The sequence below is a fragment of the Pelophylax lessonae genome (assembly GCF_965119305.1).
Source record: "Pelophylax lessonae genome assembly, chromosome: 7".
In the NCBI taxonomy this organism is placed as follows: domain Eukaryota; kingdom Metazoa; phylum Chordata; class Amphibia; order Anura; family Ranidae; genus Pelophylax; species Pelophylax lessonae.
The window spans coordinates 206769983-206792622 of record NC_138774.1 but is presented as its reverse complement, the minus strand read 5'-3'; the positions used below and the strand labels follow the sequence as shown (position 1 = coordinate 206792622).

General features: G+C 42.7%; 1 protein-coding gene across 1 annotated transcript in view; it reads right to left on the bottom strand.

Moving 5' to 3' along the window:
• Positions 1-1458: 1458 nt before the first annotated feature.
• The window catches only part of LOC309559936 (discoidin domain-containing receptor 2-like), a 206857-nt gene continuing 185675 nt past the window's right edge, over positions 1459-22640 (bottom strand). Inside the window, exons 11-18 of the mRNA XM_082263409.1 lie at positions 22359-22516; positions 20442-20640; positions 19919-20163; positions 17363-17484; positions 13074-13271; positions 4454-4688; positions 4209-4358; positions 1459-2140 (exon numbers count right to left, since the gene is read on the bottom strand). Of these exons, the coding sequence (XP_082119535.1) occupies positions 2000-2140; positions 4209-4358; positions 4454-4688; positions 13074-13271; positions 17363-17484; positions 19919-20163; positions 20442-20640; positions 22359-22516 (1448 nt within the window). The 3' untranslated portion in view covers positions 1459-1999. The remainder of the gene's footprint in view (positions 2141-4208; positions 4359-4453; positions 4689-13073; positions 13272-17362; positions 17485-19918; positions 20164-20441; positions 20641-22358; positions 22517-22640) is intronic.

Genomic DNA, 22640 nt, shown 5'->3' with positions numbered 1-22640 from the left:
GAACAATGCCATGATGACACTTTGGATCCAAAGTTGGTTTCCCAGGATAAGGACACTTGGAAACCAAGCACAATGACTCACTGTCACTTGGGGTCCCTGTAGAGTGACACACTGACACTTGGCAATCACGTATAATGGCACACTGACACTTTGGGTCTTTGCACAATGGCACACTGACACTTGGGAGTCCTTGCACAATGCCACATTGACATTTATGGTGTCTGTACAATGGGGCAGAGACACTTGGGGGTCCCTTCACAAGGGCACACTGATATTCGGGGTTCAAGAAATATGACACACTCACTGTTTGCATCCCAATAATATACGGACACTTGGTTTCCCAGCACAATGGCACACTGACACTTGGGTTCCCAGAATTATAACACACAAACACTTAGGATGAGATCCCAGAACAATGATACACTCACAATTGGGATCAGTACAATGACACCTGGGTCCTAAATCAATGCATGGAATCATACTACCTTACACAAAGAGACCTGTGCAATGTTCTGCATTAGAATGGGAAACTGTTACACTAAAATTAATATTAATAAAAGTGAAGGAATAAGTCTAATAACTATGTTTTCTGTACAGTAAGAGTGCATTGAAGAGCTTTAACATAAATGTATAAAACAGAAAACATTCTCTTATCTCTCCTATACAACAGAGACATTCTAGTAAACTAAAAGGCATATGAAAATAATTACGTTTCTCCATCATTTATTAACGTGGTAACAGCTCAGATATGTGGCAAACGATGCCTGCCAATGGCATGTCAGCTTTGTGCAGTCTGTTTTGGGCTAAATATTAAAAGCTGATATCTGACAAGCCAGTGTGGTATTGCACATATAGGAGTCTTTTTACCAAGTTATTAAAAAAAAATCATAGTCCATATATCATTGTATTTGTAACCACCTTTGTACAACTGCAGCAAATACAGTCCTTAGGGCTTCCAGACAATTAGGAGGGTTAAAATAAAAGCAAAACAAAATGCAGTCTAATGTATAGTAGTTCTATGAGTAAACCGAAATAAAGGTCCAATTATGTTATATAACTATTTCATAGCATTTCATAGGGTTAGGTGTTATTACCACCTAAAGCTTGTTCACTCAAAGTCTTTATTGGTTAGTATAATGTAGTTTAAGGCATACCAAACAAAAAACATGTTGTACCTTACACAAGGGACTGCATTAGTTATACATATTGTTATCCTAATTTAGAAACTCAGGGGTGGGACATTAGGCCACACCCCCACATTTCTATATTGTGGCAATATTAATAGAACTCAAAAAGAGTCAATGGGAAAAAAAGGGATTACTGGAAGTGTATGTAATGATTGCTATTACTTGCCGTTGTCCTAACACCTTCATAGAGATAAGCAAAGTCCTTTGGGAATTTAAAAGTAACCTTATAGTTACTTGAAAACATTTTTGAACTAGTGACCCTTTAAATAATGGCTGACTGCAGTCAAAGAAGTATTCAAAAGTGATCACATAAGATTTCTCATCTCTGTTTCATAAAGCTGATACCGGTCCCTTAGTTTATGTACACAACAGGGCATAATAAATAGACCACAATTTCCTCTGGATCTGTGTAATGGTAATATGCTCACTTGATATTTGGACACACATAACCCCCCACCCCCACCCCCGTACACTTATATACACATACACAGAATGTAGTGGTACTCTTTAGTGGGACATTGTCCTACTTCTCACATCTTAATTCCAGTCTTCAATCCCAGCTGGGTGCTCCCCTTTGGGGGAGATACCGCCTTGCTTCATCACCCTAAAATCAGTTGCATCAACTGCTGGGGAAGCCGGAAGCCATGAACAGGCAGAGGTTTCCGGTGAAGTCTACCGGCGCCACAGGAGAACATTGTCTCTTGGTCCTTCTACATCTACATCTAGAAAACTAAGGCTTTGTCCAGTATAGCTCCAGATGAGTTGGGTACAATGAGAACCTGCATCTTCCAGGTTGACTGTTCGGTGGCAGTTTACACAATGGCATCCAGTTGCTCTATCAGAAAGTGGTGGATCAACTCAAACGTAGGTCGGTCCTTTATGTCTCTACTCCAGCATTTCATCATCAGGTCAAAGATGGGGGTGGGGCACAGGGGCGTCTGGGAGAGATAGATCTAGGGTACAAATCAATAAAAATGTATATAAATACAAAGAGCTAGGCACTATTCCAGAACTGTGTTATACTCGAATCTTAGTAGTATGCTATTTATGGTTCTCATAACTTCTTATAGTGAATCTTTTCTTAAACTGTACAAACTGTATAGCCAAAATCTTTTATTTTTAGTTTTGGAGAGAAGCAAAGGGTAACAAAAGCCAGTATAATTTTTGTGTCTATGTTCTTTTGGGAAGAATTCCTTACTTGAGACACAAGTGAAAATTACCACTTAAACTGTTGTCATCAGAACAAATGTCTCCACAGAAAGATTTACCATCACCTTTGATTCTGGTGACAGCTCTAACATTTAACATCTAAAACTTAAAATGTGTAATAATTTTCTGTCTCAGTGGCAATGGTCATCAAGCCAATTAGAAAGGGTAGATCTACATAGAGACGATAAAAAAAAAAAAAACTTGACGGGGGTTCTGATCCTTCCTGACTCTATCCAAAAGTACAAAAAAAATGTTTGTGGCAATACATACACTTAAACAACCATAAAGTAAAAATCATAGGTTGTTTCCATGTGGTCATTAGTTACATATATTCAACACACATGCAGACTACACATATAAATTTTATTTACACATTTTAAATATATATGTTGGTAAGTAATTATCTGCCTTTATAGTGTATGTGTTTGTGTGTTAGGGATGTTTGGTTTGTGAGCCCCTTCAGGTGATAGCATTTAGTATATGTACTCTGCAAACTGTTATGTACCATTAACATGATTAATATATAATACTGGAAATAAATAAAACAGAGAAAAAATATTTTTATTAAGGGTTCTTAAAAGGTTCCTACTAGGGATAGACCAATCATCGCAGGCCGATATGCACTTACCCCGATATATCGGTATCGGCCCTGGAACTGGCTGATATTTTTGTGACATCATTCTGCCTTCTTAGGCCACCTCCCTCTCCTTGGACAGCCTCGTCTGGAGTCGGGACTAATCTCGAGGGAGTGTATCACAGCCATACACCCACCCACAGCAGCCCGGTGCCAGCCAGCCACCCACAGGCCCTGTGCCAGCTAGCCACCCACCACAGGGTGCCAGCCAGCCACCCACCACAGGGTGTCAACAAGCCAGCCATTAAGCATTAAACAAAAATTAACATGTTCAGTACCAGATTTGTGTCAAAAATTGTTTATTTTTTAAAACTTTAAATATACAAAATATCGGCCCAGATCGGCTGATACCGATACATTGTAACCAAAATATCGGTATCGGCCCTGGAAAAAACCATATCGGTCTATCCCTAGTTTCTACACTTTTAAGCATAATTTGCCCAACCAAATTGTGAGCTTCTGTCACTGGATCCTGACTATTAAAATAAGAACATCTCATTTAGTATTAATAAATGGATCTTAGATTGTAAGCGCTAAGGAGCAGGGCCCTCTGATTCCTACTGTATTAAAGTGTATTTGTACTGTCTACCCTCAAGTTGTAAAACGCTACATAAACTGTCGGCGCTATATAAATAATAATCAGTTCTGAGTGATCTTTGATCTTACAGCTGGTAGGGGACAGTAGTTAAGTATGATTTAAAAACCAAAAACAAATTTTTCTTTTAATGACCAACTAAACTCTTGCGAGATTTTAAAACACCTATCCTAAAGGAGGAACAATGAATAAAAAGTTCCTCCAAGAAATTCATATTGTACTACTGTTTAAATCAATGTCATCCAAAGAGTCATTTACCTACCCTCCAGGATCCACCTCCTTAAAAATGCTGTTCCCTTTGCTGCTGCCATAACCATTGTTTTCTGTTTTAACAAGACTGTAAAGGTTTCAAAAACCTTTACTGGTGATTATAAGCAATAAATTATGAGGATGGGCTGTGAAAAAACTTGCCAGATTTAGAAAATGTTAATGGTGGAAGCAGATATGACAGTTTGGGCATCATGATATCACAGGATATCCAGTAACCCACTAAACCAAATGCATTTTTAGCAACACATCTAATATGGCTGAGATGAGAATCTATAACAATTATACATTTAATTAAGGAACACCATATCATTACCTGTCTTCCTTGGTCCCTGAAAAATTCCCCTGTGTTTTCAATCACTTGCTCATCAGACAAAACGCTGTATGGTTGTTCTTTACACAGAGTAAACATCTCCCATAGTGTGACCCCAAATGCCCAGACATCACTGGAGGTTGTGAACTTTCCCTAATGAGAAAAGAAAAGCATGAAGGTGAGGTCCAAGTCCATCAAAGAGAAATGATGTAATGTGAGCTAGGATAGCAAAGCAAAGTGTGACGTACTAGGAGAATACTTTCCCAAGCCATCCAACGAATTGGGAGCACCGCTCGGCCCTGGATACGATAATAGTCTCCACTGTATAGGTTCCGACTCATCCCAAAGTCTGCTATCTTAAGTGTGTGGTTGTTACCCACAAGGCAGTTCCTTGTGGCCAGGTCTCTGTGCACAAAGTTCAGGGAGGCCAGATACTTCATTCCAGACGCAATCTGTGTGGCCATGTATAAAAGGTTGTGGAGGCTGCAAGATGACAACAAAGAGGCTATAAAATCACTTACTTCCGAGGTGTACAAAACATGCAGTGTTCCTATCCTAAAACCATGTTGTTTTACAATGATTGCGCATTGATTTCAGACCTCCCAATAGTCTGCGGTAACCTTAATGAAATGAAAGGACCTAAAGGCTCTGGATGTAAACATTTTCACAGGCACTCAATATAAGTAACAAAAAGCTCTACATTACCTGGTTATTTGAAAAACTTAGTTAACAGCAGTTCCTAACCTTCCGGAACTCTGGTACTAACCTGCATGGTTAGGCATGCTAAAAGTGTAAAACTGCAGATTTAACTGCATTAATATCAATGGGTTTTATAGGGGAGAAGTGGCAATAGACTAGAGTGGGAAAATGTATGAAATTAACAAGTCTTCAATACAGTCAGAGACTGCATACCCTCCAACTGGAAAAAACTGGGTACCCCATCTATGGAGGTGTGTTCCACTAAAGTTATTATTATAATCCAGATGGAAGAGCTTAAGGCCTCCTTTTACCACATAGGAGATATGTTTAGAAACACTTGGCGCCCTTGGTTCACTTTTACTTAATCTACAGAATACTAACATCTGGCACCCTTGGACACTGGATGAGGCGAGACTGCCCTATTTAACTGTGCTGGAGATAGTCCCATAATAAATGGATAGCTTAGTCAATATATTCTTTGAAAACCACCTGCGATCTTTTGAAGAAATCCAGCTTGGGGTCACAAAGACTATCCAGTCTCCTATGTCTTCTCACCCCTCTCCCTTGTCCTTATCTTTTAAATGTCATTTCTCTTTATTTTCTTCTTTTTACCGTGCTCTTACATCTTTTCTGCATCCTCTTTCTCTCACCTCTATCTTTGTCTTCTGTTTATATTTCTTGTAGTATTAGTGTAGTCCCTTAGCCTGATTTTTTTCTTACCTTTTCCCCTCCCCATTCTTTCCTATGTTATAAGTTCTATAAATTCTAAAATCAGGGACCATACAGATGATGTTTGCATAAATCTAGAATGTTTGTCTGCCATCCATCGGGTCTCCGACCCTTGTCACATCATAGGGCAACAGACTTCATTACAATAATTGTTTATTAACGGCCTGGACATACTTCCCATGACCATATTAATACTTCGGCTGTATGTTAAAGACTTGCTTCAGCTGTGACTAAAGGTTTGAACCCTCTGTATAACTTTTACATATTCATCTGTATCTGTATCCTAAATAAAGAAATGTAAAAAACACACAAACAAGTCTATGCCTAGCTTAGTTTAATGTTCAACTTTTATGTTGAGTTCTGTTTTGTACGGGAAAAAAAAAAAAAAAAACACAAATAAGACACCTTTCAAAAAAATGTATCAATGGCTAAAGTTTTTTTTTCCCTAAGCCCCCGTTCACACTAAGGCGACCTGTGAGGCGACCTGGTCGCCTCACAGGTCGCCGTAGGTCGCCTCCCATAGGGAAGCTGCGGACCCGTTCCAATAGGAGCGACACAAGTCGCTCCGACTTAGAAAAAGGGTCCGGAGCTTCTTTGGGGCGACCAGGAGGCGACCACCATAGACTTCAATGTTATGAAGTCCATGGCGGCCGCTCCGAGGTCGCGGAGCGCTGCTCGCACCGCGACCTCGGAGGTCACGGTGCGAAGTAGCGTCGCCTGCATGTGAACGGGGGCTAACAGAGAACGGCTGGACTACTCACTTCCTGATCCAATGACAGTAAGCCGGGTTAAAATTTATACCATAACCTTTACAAACCTTTTTTTATTTACATCTCCTTTGTGACGGTCTTCACCGTCGCTGGAAGTGAAAAACAGATAATTAATGGTTTGAATTGCTTCAGATGGGACAGTCATATTTGTCAGCAATATCTCCATATAGAAATATGAAGATTTATTCCCATTGCCATGAAATCTGTAATTCCTAAATAATGTGTGTATTACATATCCCTCAATGTCAGACAGGTTTTCCCTATTGTTTGTGGATTGGGATAATGTGTATTCCAGCTTCAAAATGAGACACACAGACTGTCACTGGCAGCCTTGTCCTATTGTTTGTGTATTGGGAGGGAATGTGGATTGTGCCGTCCCATTGTCTATTGTTAATGACCTCACATTGTTTTGTGCAGATAGCTAGATAATTAGTTTAGGTTAGGGGGGAGGGATTGCGTACACTGTATGGGAATGACTGAGTGTAAAACCCTGTTTCTATTGGATTGTGAATGTCATGTCCAGTTCTCCACAAGGTCCACCTGGGCGGTAACCTAGTGTGGGAGAACTGTATAAAAGTCTATGTAAATGCTACAAGGGATTGCTATGGTCTTCCATACTCCCTTGGATAATCACTAAGCTCTTGTAAGAGCTTGTGTAGAGCTTGTTCCTGCTGCCCTCTCTGGGGAAAGAGAGGTTCACCCACGGGAACCTGGAGCCTTGTTGTCGTAGGTCCAGGGTGGGTAGGAGACGGCGAGACCCTAACCAAGCTGCGGCGCTTCGAGGAGTCTGAGGCGGATATGGTGTCTGGTGGAGTGTTTGGAGCCCTCGGGAAGCACTAGGAGCATCCGTCAACGGAGGTACCCAGTCGGGTTGTCGGTTGATCTGTTACATCCTTTATGCTGCTATACCAATGTCATTTTCATGTTTATTATATTGTGTGTGTGTGTATATATATACACACACTGCTCAAAAAAAATAAAGGAATACTTTTTATTCAGAAAATGGCATCAAATATCAAATCAATTAGACTCCTGATATATTGATCTGGTCAATTAAGTAGCAGAGGGCGTTGTTAATCAGTTTCAGCTGCTTTGGTGTTAATAAAATTAACAGGTGCTCTAGATGGGCAACAATGAGACAACCTCCAAAACAGGAATGGTTTTACAAGTAGAGGCCACTGAATTTTTTTTTCCCTACTCCTCTTTTCTGACTGTTTTTCACTAGTTTTGCATTTGGCTAGGTTCAGTGTCACTACTGGTAGCATGGAAGGAAAACAGGGAAAGTCGGGACTTTAAATGAGGTTACAAAAACTTTTGTATCTCCATCCCTAAAATCATGTGAGACAAGGGGGGGGGGGGTTTTGGTGGGACTTTGAATGAGGCGTGTGATTGTCTGGCCATAAACTATACAAAAATGTGTTGTGAGGTATCTATGTGTGCATACCATCAAAACAAAAACATGAGTAAATACACATGTAACTTGATTTATTATGGATGCACATGTAGTAACAACATGGGGACAATAGATGACATACAATGGTCCCAATAACAGAGCATATGAAAAGTACATATTCAAATGGAGTATAAAAACAACATGAAATGATTTGTAACAAAATAGTGCATAGTCCACAGAGATTGCATCATGATTACTCTTGGTCATTTGTTATGCTTTTCACTCATCCTCACTAATATTTTATTTCTCTCAATGTCTTATTTGCACATCCCTCTGATGTTCTAGCATGTATACACCATAGGGATACTCTAAATCGGGTCTGTCACTTGGGTTTCTTTCTCTATCTTGGTACCCATCTATCTGGTATACTCAATATTTGTTTACTATACTATCATACAACTCTATATACAAACGATTGTTATTACTACTCTGCTCATACTACATTATATATATAATTTAATTTTAGATATTATATCGAATGTCTATTGAGACAATTACCATTCTCTCTACTATCAAGATTCAGTCACTGCACTTCTATTGTTGCCCCCCACACTTGCCTGGCATGTCTCCCTCAGCTCCCGGGTCAGATGGTACACAGGGGTCCTCCCCTGGTGGGTCCTTTGAGGCACCAGCTTCATCTTATTGTAAGCAACCCTATATAACTAATACTCTTCTCAATGGACATGTATACCACTATATGTATTACTTCATGATATTTTCTTTTTTATAGTTAATCATTTTGCACCAGCTCCTGAGGAAGTGTTGTTTAACACGAAACGCGTAGAGCAATCATGATGCAATCTCTGTGGACTATGCACTATTTTGTTACAAATCATTTCATGTTGTTTTTATACTCCATTTGAATATGTACTTTTCATATGCTCTGTTATTGGGACCATTGTATGTCATCTATTGTCCCCATGTTGTTACTACATGTGCATCCATAATAAATCAAGTTACATGTGTATTTACTCATGTTTTTGTTTTGATGGTATGCACACATAGATACCTCACAACACATTTTTGTATAGTTTATGGCCAGACAATCACACGCCTCATTCAAAGTCCCACCAAAACCCCCCCCTTGTCTCACATGATTTTAGGGATGGAGATACAAAAGTTTTTGTAACCTCATTTAAAGTCCCGACTTTCCCTGTTTTCCTTCCAATGATTAGGGATGGAGGCGTGCGGTTCTCTGGACCACCCCTTGTACAAGTGCATACGTTTGTCACACTCAGGGGGCTGACCCTGTGGACCATTGGGGTCGGCTTACTATTTACCCTGTACCAGTACAAACGTGGTTGTCACCTCCAGGGGGCATGGCCCTATTTTTATATAGGATCGGTCACTATAATTACCAATGTTTATTACTATTGCAACCTATACAATTTGTCATTATTATCTCATTGTTAGAGGTCTCACTCAGGGCACACTGTTGCTTTTTCCCTTAGGACTTGCCGATTGGTGGTTTCTCCTGTCCTGTTTGTCCCGGGAGCTGCGATGCGCTCCTGCCTCCCTCCCCTTCCTCCTTCATCCTTGTGATGCGGGGGTGGGGGCGGGTTTGGCAGGGCAGGTCCCGGGCCACTGCCCGGGGGCTGCGTAGTGCTCCTGCCTCCCTCCCCCTTCTCCTTCATCCTTGTGATGCGGGGGTGTGGGCGGGTCTGGCCGCGGCGCATCGGCGCCACGCCCCTTCCGTGCTGATTTATGACGCCACTGGCTTGGCCGTCAGACCGGCACGCTGACACACCATCTACCTTCCTCCACGAGGCGCCGACTTCCGCTCAGCTGTTCACTGGCGGTCGCCGGTGTCTCTATTCGGGAACGGCTGCGTGACGCTGGGAGCCTTCCCGGCGGGTTTCTGGGCGCAACAACTCTTTATTCTTTCATTGATCCTCACTCCAGGCACCTAGTCACAATCGGTAATATTCCGGATTTTTTCCTTTTACTTTACACTCTCTATCCTCACTCATCTCCACACTCTTCGGAATATGGGTCTAATTTCTTACACTGGTATCACCTTCACTATTATTTAATTTTCATTTTTTCCAATACCTCGGTTCACAACCTTCACCTCGGGTCATTTGTTATGCTTTTCACTCATCCTCACTAATATTTTATTTCTCTCAATGTCTTATTTGCACATCCCTCTGATGTTCTAGCATGTATACACCATAGGGATACTCTAAATCGGGTCTGTCACTTGGGTTTCTTTCTCTATCTTGGTACCCATCTATCTGGTATACTCAATATTTGTTTACTATACTATCATACAACTCTATATACAAACGATTGTTATTACTACTCTGCTCATACTACATTATATATATAATTTAATTTTAGATATTATATCGAATGTCTATTGAGACAATTACCATTCTCTCTACTATCAAGATTCAGTCACTGCACTTCTATTGTTGCCCCCCACACTTGCCTGGCATGTCTCCCTCAGCTCCCGGGTCAGATGGTACACAGGGGTCCTCCCCTGGTGGGTCCTTTGAGGCACCAGCTTCATCTTATTGTAAGCAACCCTATATAACTAATACTCTTCTCAATGGACATGTATACCACTATATGTATTACTTCATGATATTTTCTTTTTTATAGTTAATCATTTTGCACCAGCTCCTGAGGAAGTGTTGTTTAACACGAAACGCGTAGAGCAATCATGATGCAATCTCTGTGGACTATGCACTATTTTGTTACAAATCATTTCATGTTGTTTTTATACTCCATTTGAATATGTACTTTTCATATGCTCTGTTATTGGGACCATTGTATGTCATCTATTGTCCCCATGTTGTTACTACATGTGCATCCATAATAAATCAAGTTACATGTGTATTTACTCATGTTTTTGTTTTGATGGTATGCACACATAGATACCTCACAACACATTTTTGTATAGTTTATGGCCAGACAATCACACGCCTCATTCAAAGTCCCACCAAAACCCCCCCCTTGTCTCTACTGGTAGCATGAGGCGATACCTGCACCATATAGAGGTTGTGCAGGCATTCCAACTCCCCCAGGATGGCACATCAATACGTGCCATTGCCAGAAGGTTTGCTGTGTCTCCCACCACAGTCTCAAGAGCATAGTGGAGATTCTAGGAGACAGGCAGTTACTCTAGGAGAGCTGGACAGGGCCAAAGAAGGTCCCCAACCCATCAGCAGAACCAGTATCTGCTCCTTTGTACAAGGAGGAACAGGATGAGCACTGCCAGAGCCCTACAAAATGACCTTCAGTAGACCACTGGTGTGAATGTTTCCAACCAAACAATTAGAAACAAACTTCATGAGGGTGGCTTGAAGGCCCAACGTCCTCTAGTGGGCCCTGTGCTCACTGCCTGGCAGTGTGGAGCTCAATTGGCATTTGCCATTGAACACCAGAATTGGCAGGTCCAACACTGGTGCCCTGTGCTTTTCACAGATGAGAGCAGGTTCACCCTGAGCACTTGTGACAGACATGAAAAGGTCTGGAGAAGCCATGGAGAACGTTATGCTGCCTGTAACATTGTTCAGCCGGTTTGGTGGTGGGTCAGTAATGGTGTGGGGAGGCATATCCATGAAGGGACGCACAGACCTCTACAGGCTAGACAATGGCACCCTGACTGCCATTAGGTATTGGGATGAAATCTTTGGACCCATTGTCAGACCCTACGCTGGTGCAGTGGGTCCTGGGTTCCTCCTGGTGCACGACAATGCCCAGCCTCAGGTGGAGAGAATATGCAGCAAATTCCTGGAGGATGAAGGAATTGATACAATTGAATGGCCCCCATGCTCGCCTGACCTAAATTCTATAGAACAACCCTGGGACATTATGTTTTGGTCCATCTGACGCCACCAGGTTGCACCTCAGTCTGTTCAGGAGCTCAGTGATGCCCTGGTGCAGATCTGGGAGGAATTATCCCAGGACACCATCTGTTGTCTCAAGAGGAGCATGCCTCAACGTGGTCAGGCATGCATACAAGAATGTGGGGGTCATACAATCTACCCCTAAGTGAAAATTCCTAATTGGGCCCAAAGTGTCAATATTTTGTGTGGCCACCATTATTTTCCGGCACTGCCTTAACCCTCTTGGGCATGGAGTTCACCAGAGCTTCACTTGTTTCCACTGGAGTCCTCTTCCACTCCTCCATGATGACATCACAGAGCTGATGGATGTTAGAGACCTTGCGCTTCTCCACCTTCCGTTTTAGGATGCCCCAAAGATGCTCAATAGGGTTTAGGTCTAGAGACATGCTTGGCCAGTCCATCACCTTTACCCTCAGCTTCTTTAGCAAGGCAGTGGTCATCTTGGAGGTGTGTTTGGGGTCGTTATCATGTTGGGATACTGCTCTGCGGCCCAGTCTCAGAAGGGAGGGGATCATGCTCTGCTTCAGTTTGTCACAGTACATGTTGGCATTCATGTTTCCCTCAATGAACTGTCGCTCCCCAGTGCCGGAAGCACTCATGCAGCCCCAGACCATGACACTCCCACCACCATACTTGACTGTAGGCAAGATACACTTGTCTATGTACTCCTCACCTGGTTGCCGTCACACATGCTTGACACACTCTGAACTAAATACATTTATCTTGTTCTCATCAGACCACACGACATGGTTCCAGTAATCCATGTACTTAGTCTACTTGTCTTTAGCAAACTGTTTGCGGGCTTTCTTGTGCATCATCTTTAGAAGAGGATTCTTTCTGGGACAACAACCATGAATCTATTTAATCCATGTAATTAGCTGTTTGCCTGATGTTTGTATTAACAAAAATAAAATAAAATGAGATGTGACAATCTTGGTGTAGCAGCATAAAGGAAGTGTAAAACAAAAATGATCATTGATTTCAGCCTATGAATACAAGTCTTCAGGAAGTGCAGAGCTTGTTATCATGCCATGCCATGCTATCTTGTAGGCACAAGATCTGATATATGCATTACATTTAGCTGCTTGAGAAGTACTTTTGCCTGGAAGGTAAAAAAAACAAAAACAGCCTGCATACTGTCGAAAAAATAAAAACCAACCTTAGGCACAGGTTCAATGGCAGATCTTGTGTAAGACATATACAGTAGGTACATGGTGCTACATGCCTTTTCCCTAAACCAATACCAGTTTAACCTTTTTCTTAGCTGAGCTTTCAAAAATACTAATTTGTAATGGCTGAAGAAAAACTGTTCATTGCATAAATACAAGGATGAGCAATGGAAAAGGGGGGTAAAGCCACTTACCTGACAGAAGGTATGTTGTTAGCGGTGGTGAACTGGCTGCGGATTTCTCGTTGGGAAAGGAATTGGTTGAGATCTCCGTTCTCCATATACTCAGTTATCATACATAAGGGGTCATCCCGGACGCAGACACCAAGCAAACGAATGATGTTTGGATGCTTCAACCTTGAGATGATCTTTATTTCTTTTAGAAAGTCGTTTCTGGAGATGTAGAGATAAAAGTGGGGTTAATAAAGTAATTGTAAAGTGTCGTTTTTTTTTTTTTTTTTAAATAACAAACATGTCATACTTACCTCCAGGGCTGCTATTAGAAATCATGACAGCCCCCCCGGAAATATCTAATTGCTAAAATACCATGGTCGCAATGGTATGCTTTGCAGCCATGGCAGAAATTATGGCCTCGCTACTGCCGCCTCCTGAAACCTTTTTTTTTTTTTAACTTTTTTAAATTGCTGAATGGTAATTTTACATTGCGAGACCGCATTGCAACTGTGAGCCAAGTATTTGGCTTCAAGGTGTAGAGGGGCCCCATTGAACTCAATGAGAAGTTTGACAAGTGGTGCCAACTATCAAACTCTGCAGCCTGTGTTAAAAATGCTGCAGCTGTGAAGTAAAGCATCATAGCCATGACATGTATACAGCCCTTCCTGACTATATGACAGCTGGCTTTTGAAGGGGGCATGACCAAAAAGGTCCACTGGTTGGGAGAGCTGACTGCAGTGTTTTGGGGGGGGGGGGCGTTCGAACACAATAGAACAGCAAGGGAGATCACTGTACTAACATCAGATCGTTAGTACAGTGGCTCTGACCTGAGGTGTCAGTTTTTTTTGTTCAGGCTGCTGGGTTGAATGAAAAAAAACTAGCAGTGTATACTAGGTATGATCCCATCCTTATGAATAAAGTTGGGATCAAAGGTTGGGTTGAAAGATTGTATTAACGTGCCTTATTATATTTCATAATACATTTCAGCTCATGCCCATTCTGAAATGGAATGTGGGTGCTTGCAAATGACATTAACTAGCCATTTGACACACCTCATTCATACACCCTGGACATCAGACAGCTGTATTTTGCATATAAACGACAAGACATTGATAGGAGTTTACATGTCAAACAGCTTTTCATTCATTCATTTGGACACTTGACAAAGTTAAGTCTGCGCATAGAGATTACTGACACCACCTAAACACATTTGACAATTGCTTACATTAAAACATGACAGCTGAACACAGACGGAGCGGCTCTCCCACAAACACAATCTCCAACACACGACACCCCACACTTACAGAGATGTATAGGGAAAAGAAAAGCCTTTCATGTATTGTTTCTGTGAGATATGTTCTATTGTTAAATTGACTCATAAATTGTAACCAATTTAAAGCAGTTTTTGCCGCTCAAAACTTCCCTTAAATATGAGCGAAACTTGCAATAAAATCAGATGTGTCTACACCTTGCTTAAGTGCGCTGTGTCCTCGCATCTCCCAGCTGGAGAGAGGGAATTCACTATTCAGGGGGATTTGCAACTGAAGGGCCGTATATCATCTTGTAAATTGCCTCCTGACGAGATTTGAGCTAACAAGGTATTAGGCCACATTCACATTTGACGTTTCCTGGATGTGTGACAAAATGCACAGATAAGGGGCGTTTTGCAGTGCATTTTTGAAATGCACTGCAAATGTGCATAGCGCTTGTGGTGCCAAAATTTTTAAATATCTGTTAGTAGCACTGCTGCATCCATATCCTGGAGTTCATACTGAACACAGAGCAGCGAGAGCACAATATAGAGGGAGGGGGAGCAAGCTTCCTGCTCATTCACCACTGATGATAGGAGATAACACTGATGACAGGAGATAACACTGCCAACTACTGGCCAGGGGGGTTTTGGAGAGGGAGTTTCTGGACCCGGCAGAGGCACAGGCAGAGACTCTGCAGCTGTCTCCTTCTGCTTCAAATCGGGACACTTTGCAAGTATATAGAACTGATTTCACTGCAGAGCTGCTGGAGGGAGAAAGCTGGCAGTGCTGCAGAGGATCAACAGGTGTTACAAAGCAGATCAGCTGGCTCTCCTCTCCTGCAGGTCCCTGGGCCCCTCTTCTGAAGTGACAGAGCTCAGGCCCGGAACAGGAGGGCTGGTTGTACTGCCTTATCAGCAGCCCTGGTTACCCCCTCTGTGCAATTGTTTTTGCACAGGGCAGCCTAGATCCTCCTCTTCTCGGGTCCCTCTTTGCTGCTCCTGGTCCCTCCTTCCTATGGAGTGCCCCCACAGCAAGCAGCTTGCTATGGGGGCACCCGAGCTGAGCTGCAGCTATGTGTGTCCATTCAGACATGCCCCCTGTCTCTCCTGATTGGCTAACTAACTTTTATTGACAGCCACGGGAGCCATTGGCGTCGCTGCTGTATCTCGGACGACCAAGGGACTAATGGACATCCCTGGACAGAGATGGGGCTTAGGTAAGTATTAGGGGGGCTAAAGGGGGCTGCTGCACACAGAAGCCTTTTTATCCTAATGCATATGTAGCACCCTCCTAGATAGGTGCTAGGTAAAGGCATCTAATGCTCCTGCTGCTTATCAGGGGAGCCTGATCTTTAGTTAGGCCTGATCTCTGTGCTCAGTGTGTATTCATCTGGTCTGAGGGAGTGTCCCCACTGTGTCCAATGGGGAGGCCTGTTGCACAGTGGAGGAAACCTGGCCAATGATACATAAGCTTTTGTAACTGTCCCAGTGGGTTGGCACCTAGAGAGGTGCATGATGGGATTGGTGATAAAAGCGGGGAGCGCATGAGGCAGGGTGTCTTTTGGCGGGAGCAGAGTCCCAGGAGGAGGTGAACGGCTGTCTCTCCTCCTGTAGGTGTGAGGAAGGTGGTTCAGGCAGTCGGTCTAGTGAACCAGGTGTGTGGAGCTGAGCTGTAGAGGATCCAGAGCGCTGACAAGTGGAGCTGCTGGCAGAGACTGTTGGTAAAAACAGTATCATGAGTACCAGGATTTCTGCCTAAGGGTCTGCCTAAGAGAGGGGACCACTCCAGAGGAGTCAGGGGATTAAGGAGCTAGCTCACACAGGAAGTTTATCAGTAAAAGGGGTGCAGTGTAGTTGACCCTGAAGAATAGGAACAAAGGGGATGCCAGGAAGGGCCCTGAAGTTGTTCAGCAGTACAGTACAGATTACCTCAGAAAGCTCATTCACTTATACTTCACAGCTAAGGGCAAAGTGAAGCAGCGGCCTAGCTGTGACTAGCGTTACTCTGCGTTACTCAGCATTTTCAAGTCCTCCCAGCCAATTGTGCATAGTTGTATAAAGTTGGAGTATCCCACTCATTCCCTTCTTCCATCCAAGTTCCAAATAAAAACCAAAGATACTGGAGCTAAAACACTTGGGAAATGTCAAACTGTCATGTTCTTGCTAATGGTAACCCAAGGGAACCCGGTAATCAGCAGCTCCCAAGGGAGTAGTGCTACAAATAGAATGCATTAAGATTAAAAAAAAAAAAACCTTCTGCCTTTACAACTCCTTTAAGGTTAACACGTTTTTGAGTCTTTAAACAGATTGTTTGCTTAAAACATTACATGAGCCCACCTCATAAGCTTTACTAAACCCTGCAAGCATCGTGTGTGCAACAAGCAATGTTTGGATGGCCTCAGAATGTACTGCAACCCTAAAAAAAAAAATAATACCAGTAAAAATTATTATTGGCCACTAGCTCGGAAACTCTTTGCCTTTCCCAAAGCCAAAGAAATACACCTTTATTATGATTTTCATGGCTTTAATTAGCTTTTCACGGCTGTATTGCAACTTCTTGTGATATAATAATGTGCGAGAACTACAGAGGAGGGTGTCTGAAACTTTGAAGTCTGAAGCATTTCAGCATCCTCCAAACTTAGAGCAGGCTAGTTTCTAACTAGCTAATTTGAGGTAACGATTTGTCATTTCTCATAGACCAGTGTTTCTCAACTCCCGTCCTCAGGACCCACTAACAGGCCAGGTTTGCAAGAAAACTGAAATACAATCACAGGTGATATAATTTGCTGCTCAGTGATTGCAGTATTCAAGTCTGCATCTCCCCAAGATGTGATACTTAAAATCTGGCCTGTTAGTGTGCCCTGAGGACCAGAGTTGAGAAACACTGTCATAGACCTTGTGCTGTATGTAAACCAAATCATTCATATAAGGGTGCTCCGCGAAAAACGGATATGTTTTACTATCTCATGAAAGATGCATTATAGTTTGACACAAAGGAAACAGTCCCCTTACTATAACAACTTTATGTTTAACACAGAGACATTGGCAAATCTCCTACCTTGCAGTTTTGGTAACGTCGGCTCTCAGCATTTTCACGGCCACCAAAACCGGCTGATTGCTGCAGTCCCTTGAGGACATTTCCAGAAAGTCTTGCAGTCCCTCCACCTCACACAAATGGACCTGTAATAGGAAGGAACAAAAACAAAGACAGTATTACTGGAAATTTTTTTTGGAACAATGCAAAAAAAAAGTCCCCATGTCAACCAATCAGAAGGAAACATCCTGCAGCTAACAGTGGGTATACTGATGAGCGCACCTTACTAGTTCTCTCTGATTTGTCTACCATTATTTTTAAATGTATTCTTTTTGCTGTACATGGTAAGCTGAAATTTCTTTCCTGTAAAGGAATTGATTATTAGTGACATCTGCAAGCTAAAACTAGTACTGCAGCCAACTAAATTTAAAGGAAGAGATTCGGTTGTGGCATTCTCCTTGTCTGTCTGTCCACCTGCAAGGTGATTGATGTGACCAGTCTCTGGTTGGAGACCAGACCTGATTTAACCACTTGCCGACCGCCGCACGACTATTTACTGCGGCGGTCAGCCCCTCACAGGCAAAGCGACGTAGTAATACATCGCTTGCCTGTGAGGCTCTAGGGAGCGAGCGCGCGCCGCCGGAGGCGCGCTCCCGCTCGTTTACCGAACACCCCCCCCCTCCGCGCGAGTGACAGGCGGACCCGATGTCCGCCGGTCACTCACGATCGTCGGTTACACCGGGAGAAAGGCAGGCGGCTAATGTAAACAAAGCCGCCTGTCATTCTCTCCTGTGTAACAGCACAGATCATACGGTCCTGCTATGTAGGACCGTTGATCTCTGCTGTTACACACACAGCCACATCCAATCACAGTTAGAATCACGCCCCTAGGGACACACTTAACCCCTCCCTCTCAAATAAAGTTAACCCCTTCCCTGCCAGTGTCATTTTTACAGTAATAGTGCATATGTATAGCACTGATTACTGTAGTAATGTCACTGGTAACCCCAAAAGTGTAAAAAATGTCAGTCAAGGGTCCGATCTGTCCGCCGCAATGTCGCAGTCCCGCAAAAAAAAAAATCGCAGACCCCCGCCATTACTCGTTAAAAAAAAACAATAAAAATGACAAAAATCTTTCCCTTAGTTAGTAAACGCAAAAACATTTGCGCAAACCAATCAAAATACGCTTTGTGAGATTTTTTTTTACCAAACCTATGTAGCAGAAAACAAATTGGCCTAAAATGTTAAAAAATGTTGATCTTTACATTTTTTTGGGGGGGAATTTTATATAAAAAAATGTGAAAAATATTGTTATTTTTGCAAAATTGTCGCTCTTTTTTTGTTTATAGCGCATGATCAAAAAATCGCACAGGTGATCAAACACCTCCACAAGAAAGCTCTGTTTGTGGGAAAAAAATGACGTCAAATTCGTTTGGGTACAGCGTCGCAGGACCGCGAAATTGTCCATTAAAGTCACGCAGTGCCGAATCGCAAAATAGGCCCTGGTCAGGAAGGGGGTAAAATCTTCCGGGGCTTAAGTGGTTAAGCCAGCCAAACCTTCAGCCTCATGCTTGTAATAAAGTGTGATAAGGTGTGCAATATCTGATCAAGCTCCCTGTCTGTCTGCCCTGCTCTGCTAGATTGGATTTCCCTGTATATGACCTGATAATGACAATTCTCTAAACTCTGCTGGCCTTTTACCTAGACTGTCATTCTCATTGAACCACTCTACCTGTATGCCAACCACAAGTACCAGCTTGCTTTGCTCCGTTCGCCCCTCCCTGGCATGGTAGCCAGGCACTATAGCATTGTGTATAAGTCCTGGGGGCAACCGAGTACTAGTAGGCCTGCTTGCCTTAGGGAAAAGGGGCTGCTATGGGTGAAGAACACAGTAGCCAGCTATTAGTGTCTGACCAGCTGCATTAGGGGTAGGCGTGACAGAAGCATGGAATGAATGAAAGTAAGGAAGAAACTAGTGCCAACTGTCTAAGAGGGACTATCCCCTCATTTTGGGGAGAGATCATCTCCTAATTTCTGCAGTGTCTTTGGGACAGGAAGTCTAGAGAAAATACAGACAGAACGAAAAATGTCATCTTAACCACCCCCTACTCTATTCAAAACTGAAAAAAGTGCTTGCTTTAAATACATTATAAAGTCCAGCTCCAGGTTTGAACTGTATGTCTTTAGTCTTATGTACAGTAAATTTGGCAGATAACATGTAAATGATCTTGTCAACTAACAATCACTCTATAGTGATTCCAATAATGCAAAACATGTGTATTGGGCATAGGCAAAAAAAGCATATTGTGACATAGGGTTGCTGTATCACTGTAGGGCATGCGGAGACCAATGGAGAAGGTAAAAAGGTTTCCCTTCTCCTGGACATCCATAAAGTTTATTGTAGTTGGCACCTCCCCTTATGAAAAATAATTTATTAAGAAATATTACCTTTTTCGTGTAAAGTCTCCTTAAAACTCCCATAAAATTAAAAAGCATCAGAGCACCATTCACTGTGTATCAAGGAGAACCTAAAACAACTGTCTAAAGGAGCAAAAAGGAGGACTTAACTGTTCAACCTACCTCTCCAAACTGACCCTCGCCAAGTTTTTCTTTCAGTCGCAACTGGTTGCGTGGGAATTCACCTACACTGATGTCCTTCTTAGTGAGTGAATCTACAGTGAGGGCAGGCACAGCATACATGTTGTTCCCAGTCACCCCTTGAAGATTGACAATATCCGTTTCTGCATAGTGTGGAACACTATTCTGAAATCCCTGGTGTGGGGTGGACTTGGTCAGATCTGGCTCAGCGTAGTCTCCGCTGCAAGCTGAAAACACAATCAAATAAACATTAATGCCTTTGTGACTTGAGGGGGAATGATTCTGGTCAGAAGGTTTTAGATAATTATAGAAACAGACTGATGTAATTCAGGAAAATAGATGTTGGATAACATGAGCCGAGGCTGCAAAAGTTTATGACAAAGCAGATTTCAGGCAATGCTGCTCTGTCAGCTGGGATACCATGGTTTCACACCTTAGTGGGTAAAGATGCAGAAAGGGGTCTCAAACAACCCACCTAAGCATCAGTGAGAGCCAGGGCTCTTACCTGAATCCTCTGCACTCTGTGACAGTTCAGGAAGCTTGCGTAGTGGTTTGGTTGGTTGCTGGTAGTCGAGATCTAGAGGGAATATCCTTTCATATGTTGGGTTGGATTGATGGATTTGAGTCTGGTTGTTGCTGCCAATAGTGTAGCTATAGAAGGAAAGGCGAACAGTGGCATCTTCTTCCAGAATCCGGCGTGGAGCCTAGAAAGTCAAAACGTATCAGTTCTCCCGATACAGAAGGACACTTCCAACCTACTGTATATTGAAAAGTGCATGTTCATTTAAGTAACAAAATATTTTAAGTAACTTTTTATTGCCAAATGGTTACTCAAAAACCTAGCAGATAAATAATGTTTTAAAGGAAAACTATAACTTCCTTCAAAGTTTTTATTTAGTAATACTATGTGTAGCCAAGTAATGGGCTACGCAAGTATGGAGGAGAGGAGACAGTAAGGTGCCCAACGACTTTCATTTTCACTTTGCGTTAAATACTGGTGCTGTGATACTCTAGTGCTCTTTCTTGATCAGTAGAGAGTGGATTACCACTGAATACTAAGCTTAGAATTTTAGGACTTGTAGGACCGAAACGACCTTCTAACATTGTATTATGGCCCAAATAAACTGCAACTTCCAGGGAGCCTTGTGGCAGAAGGAGGGTCAGTAGGGCTTATATGGAATAACTGTAAGTTCACACACTTGGATCACACACTTCACAGCGCGGGACCGTAGTAAGCACTTCAGGGTATACCAACATCTCCAGGAGGGAAGGCCCTCAGTTACATAGCGGCTGTCCCCTCTCAGCTGTCATCACACCAGTGAATGCCTTCAGAGGTGCAATGGTCATCACACCAGTGAATGCCTTCAGTTACACAGTGAGCATCATTAAAAGCACAGGAGTCGCAGCAGGACTACCATCACATCTGAGGATTGGTGAGAGGGCCGTGTGCCCAGTTATATCGCATCAATCTAATAGCAGGCCAGTTATATTACATCATTCTGACAGCAAGCCGTTTATACTATTCGTATTCGGAGAGCAGAACAACAAAGAATACTGCTATTCCTCAGAATTGCTATCCTCCTTCTCCTCCTCTTCCATAAGGTGGTAGTAAAGTCAGCAATGTACAAATCTGCAGACAGGCAGGCTTTTTATAACAGAAGTGACCCCTCTGTCTCCTCTGCCTGTCAGCGGGTAATGTGATCTGAGACACATGTGCAGATCAGACCACATTTACGGCCTGCTCTGTGCGCCACAGCGATGTGACTCCTGCGCGCATGTGCAGGGGTGTTGTCACATTGATCTGACCAATGAAACGTTCGAAGATGCAAAACCCAGAAGGAAGACCAGGTGAAGATGGAAGCGCCGGGGACTGGGGAGAGCCCTGACAGCGCATCGCTGGAGGGCTCCGCTTGTAGGTAAGTCGGTCATAATGTACTAGTGTGCAGTGCATACTAGTACATTATGACTTAAACCTGAAGGGGAGCCATTTCTTTTATGTTCCTTTCAAGATTTTACTACCGCTTTAACTACAGCCTAGGCCTAGCATATCCCTGGGTGCTCTGAAGCAGCATAGCCTCCTGATCCAGTATTTTCCTTATCCAGCTGCCATAGTCACACTCCAGGGTTTTTGTTACAGTATTTCTTTGCCTAATGCTTTTTGTTGTATTCTGAAAGCTAGTTGTGACAAACTCCCTTGTGTGGTTGCAAGAAGCATTACTAAACCTAGAGTATCAGAAGGGTCGAAGTGTTCTGAAGGTCAGAGCAGGCACAGAGGTCCTATGCTATTCAGTGGCCCCTATGGGGTTAGTGCTACATCTTGTTAAAGTTACTAAAAACAATTTACTAATTATGTGCCTTTCTTTAAACTGCGTGGCACATTTAGCGACAGTTTACTAAACCGAAAGCTGTGTTTTCTGTTTACCTTTTCCAGACGCTTCTGTATGTATTGCTTCCATAGGATCAAAACAATTATAACAACAAGCAGAAGAATTATGGCCACCAAACAGCCAATCAGAACAGATGTTTTAGGCTCATCACTTCTGGTCACTGGTCGGCTGATGGTAAACGGGAAAGTGGTTTCTGGGAAACAGAACAAAGAGACAAAGGGAGGTATTAATGAGATATGTAAGGATGTGGGCAGTGAAGCTCCAATTCATTACCATAGTTTACACAACAAACTTAAACAAAGGCAATCCATAAGAAG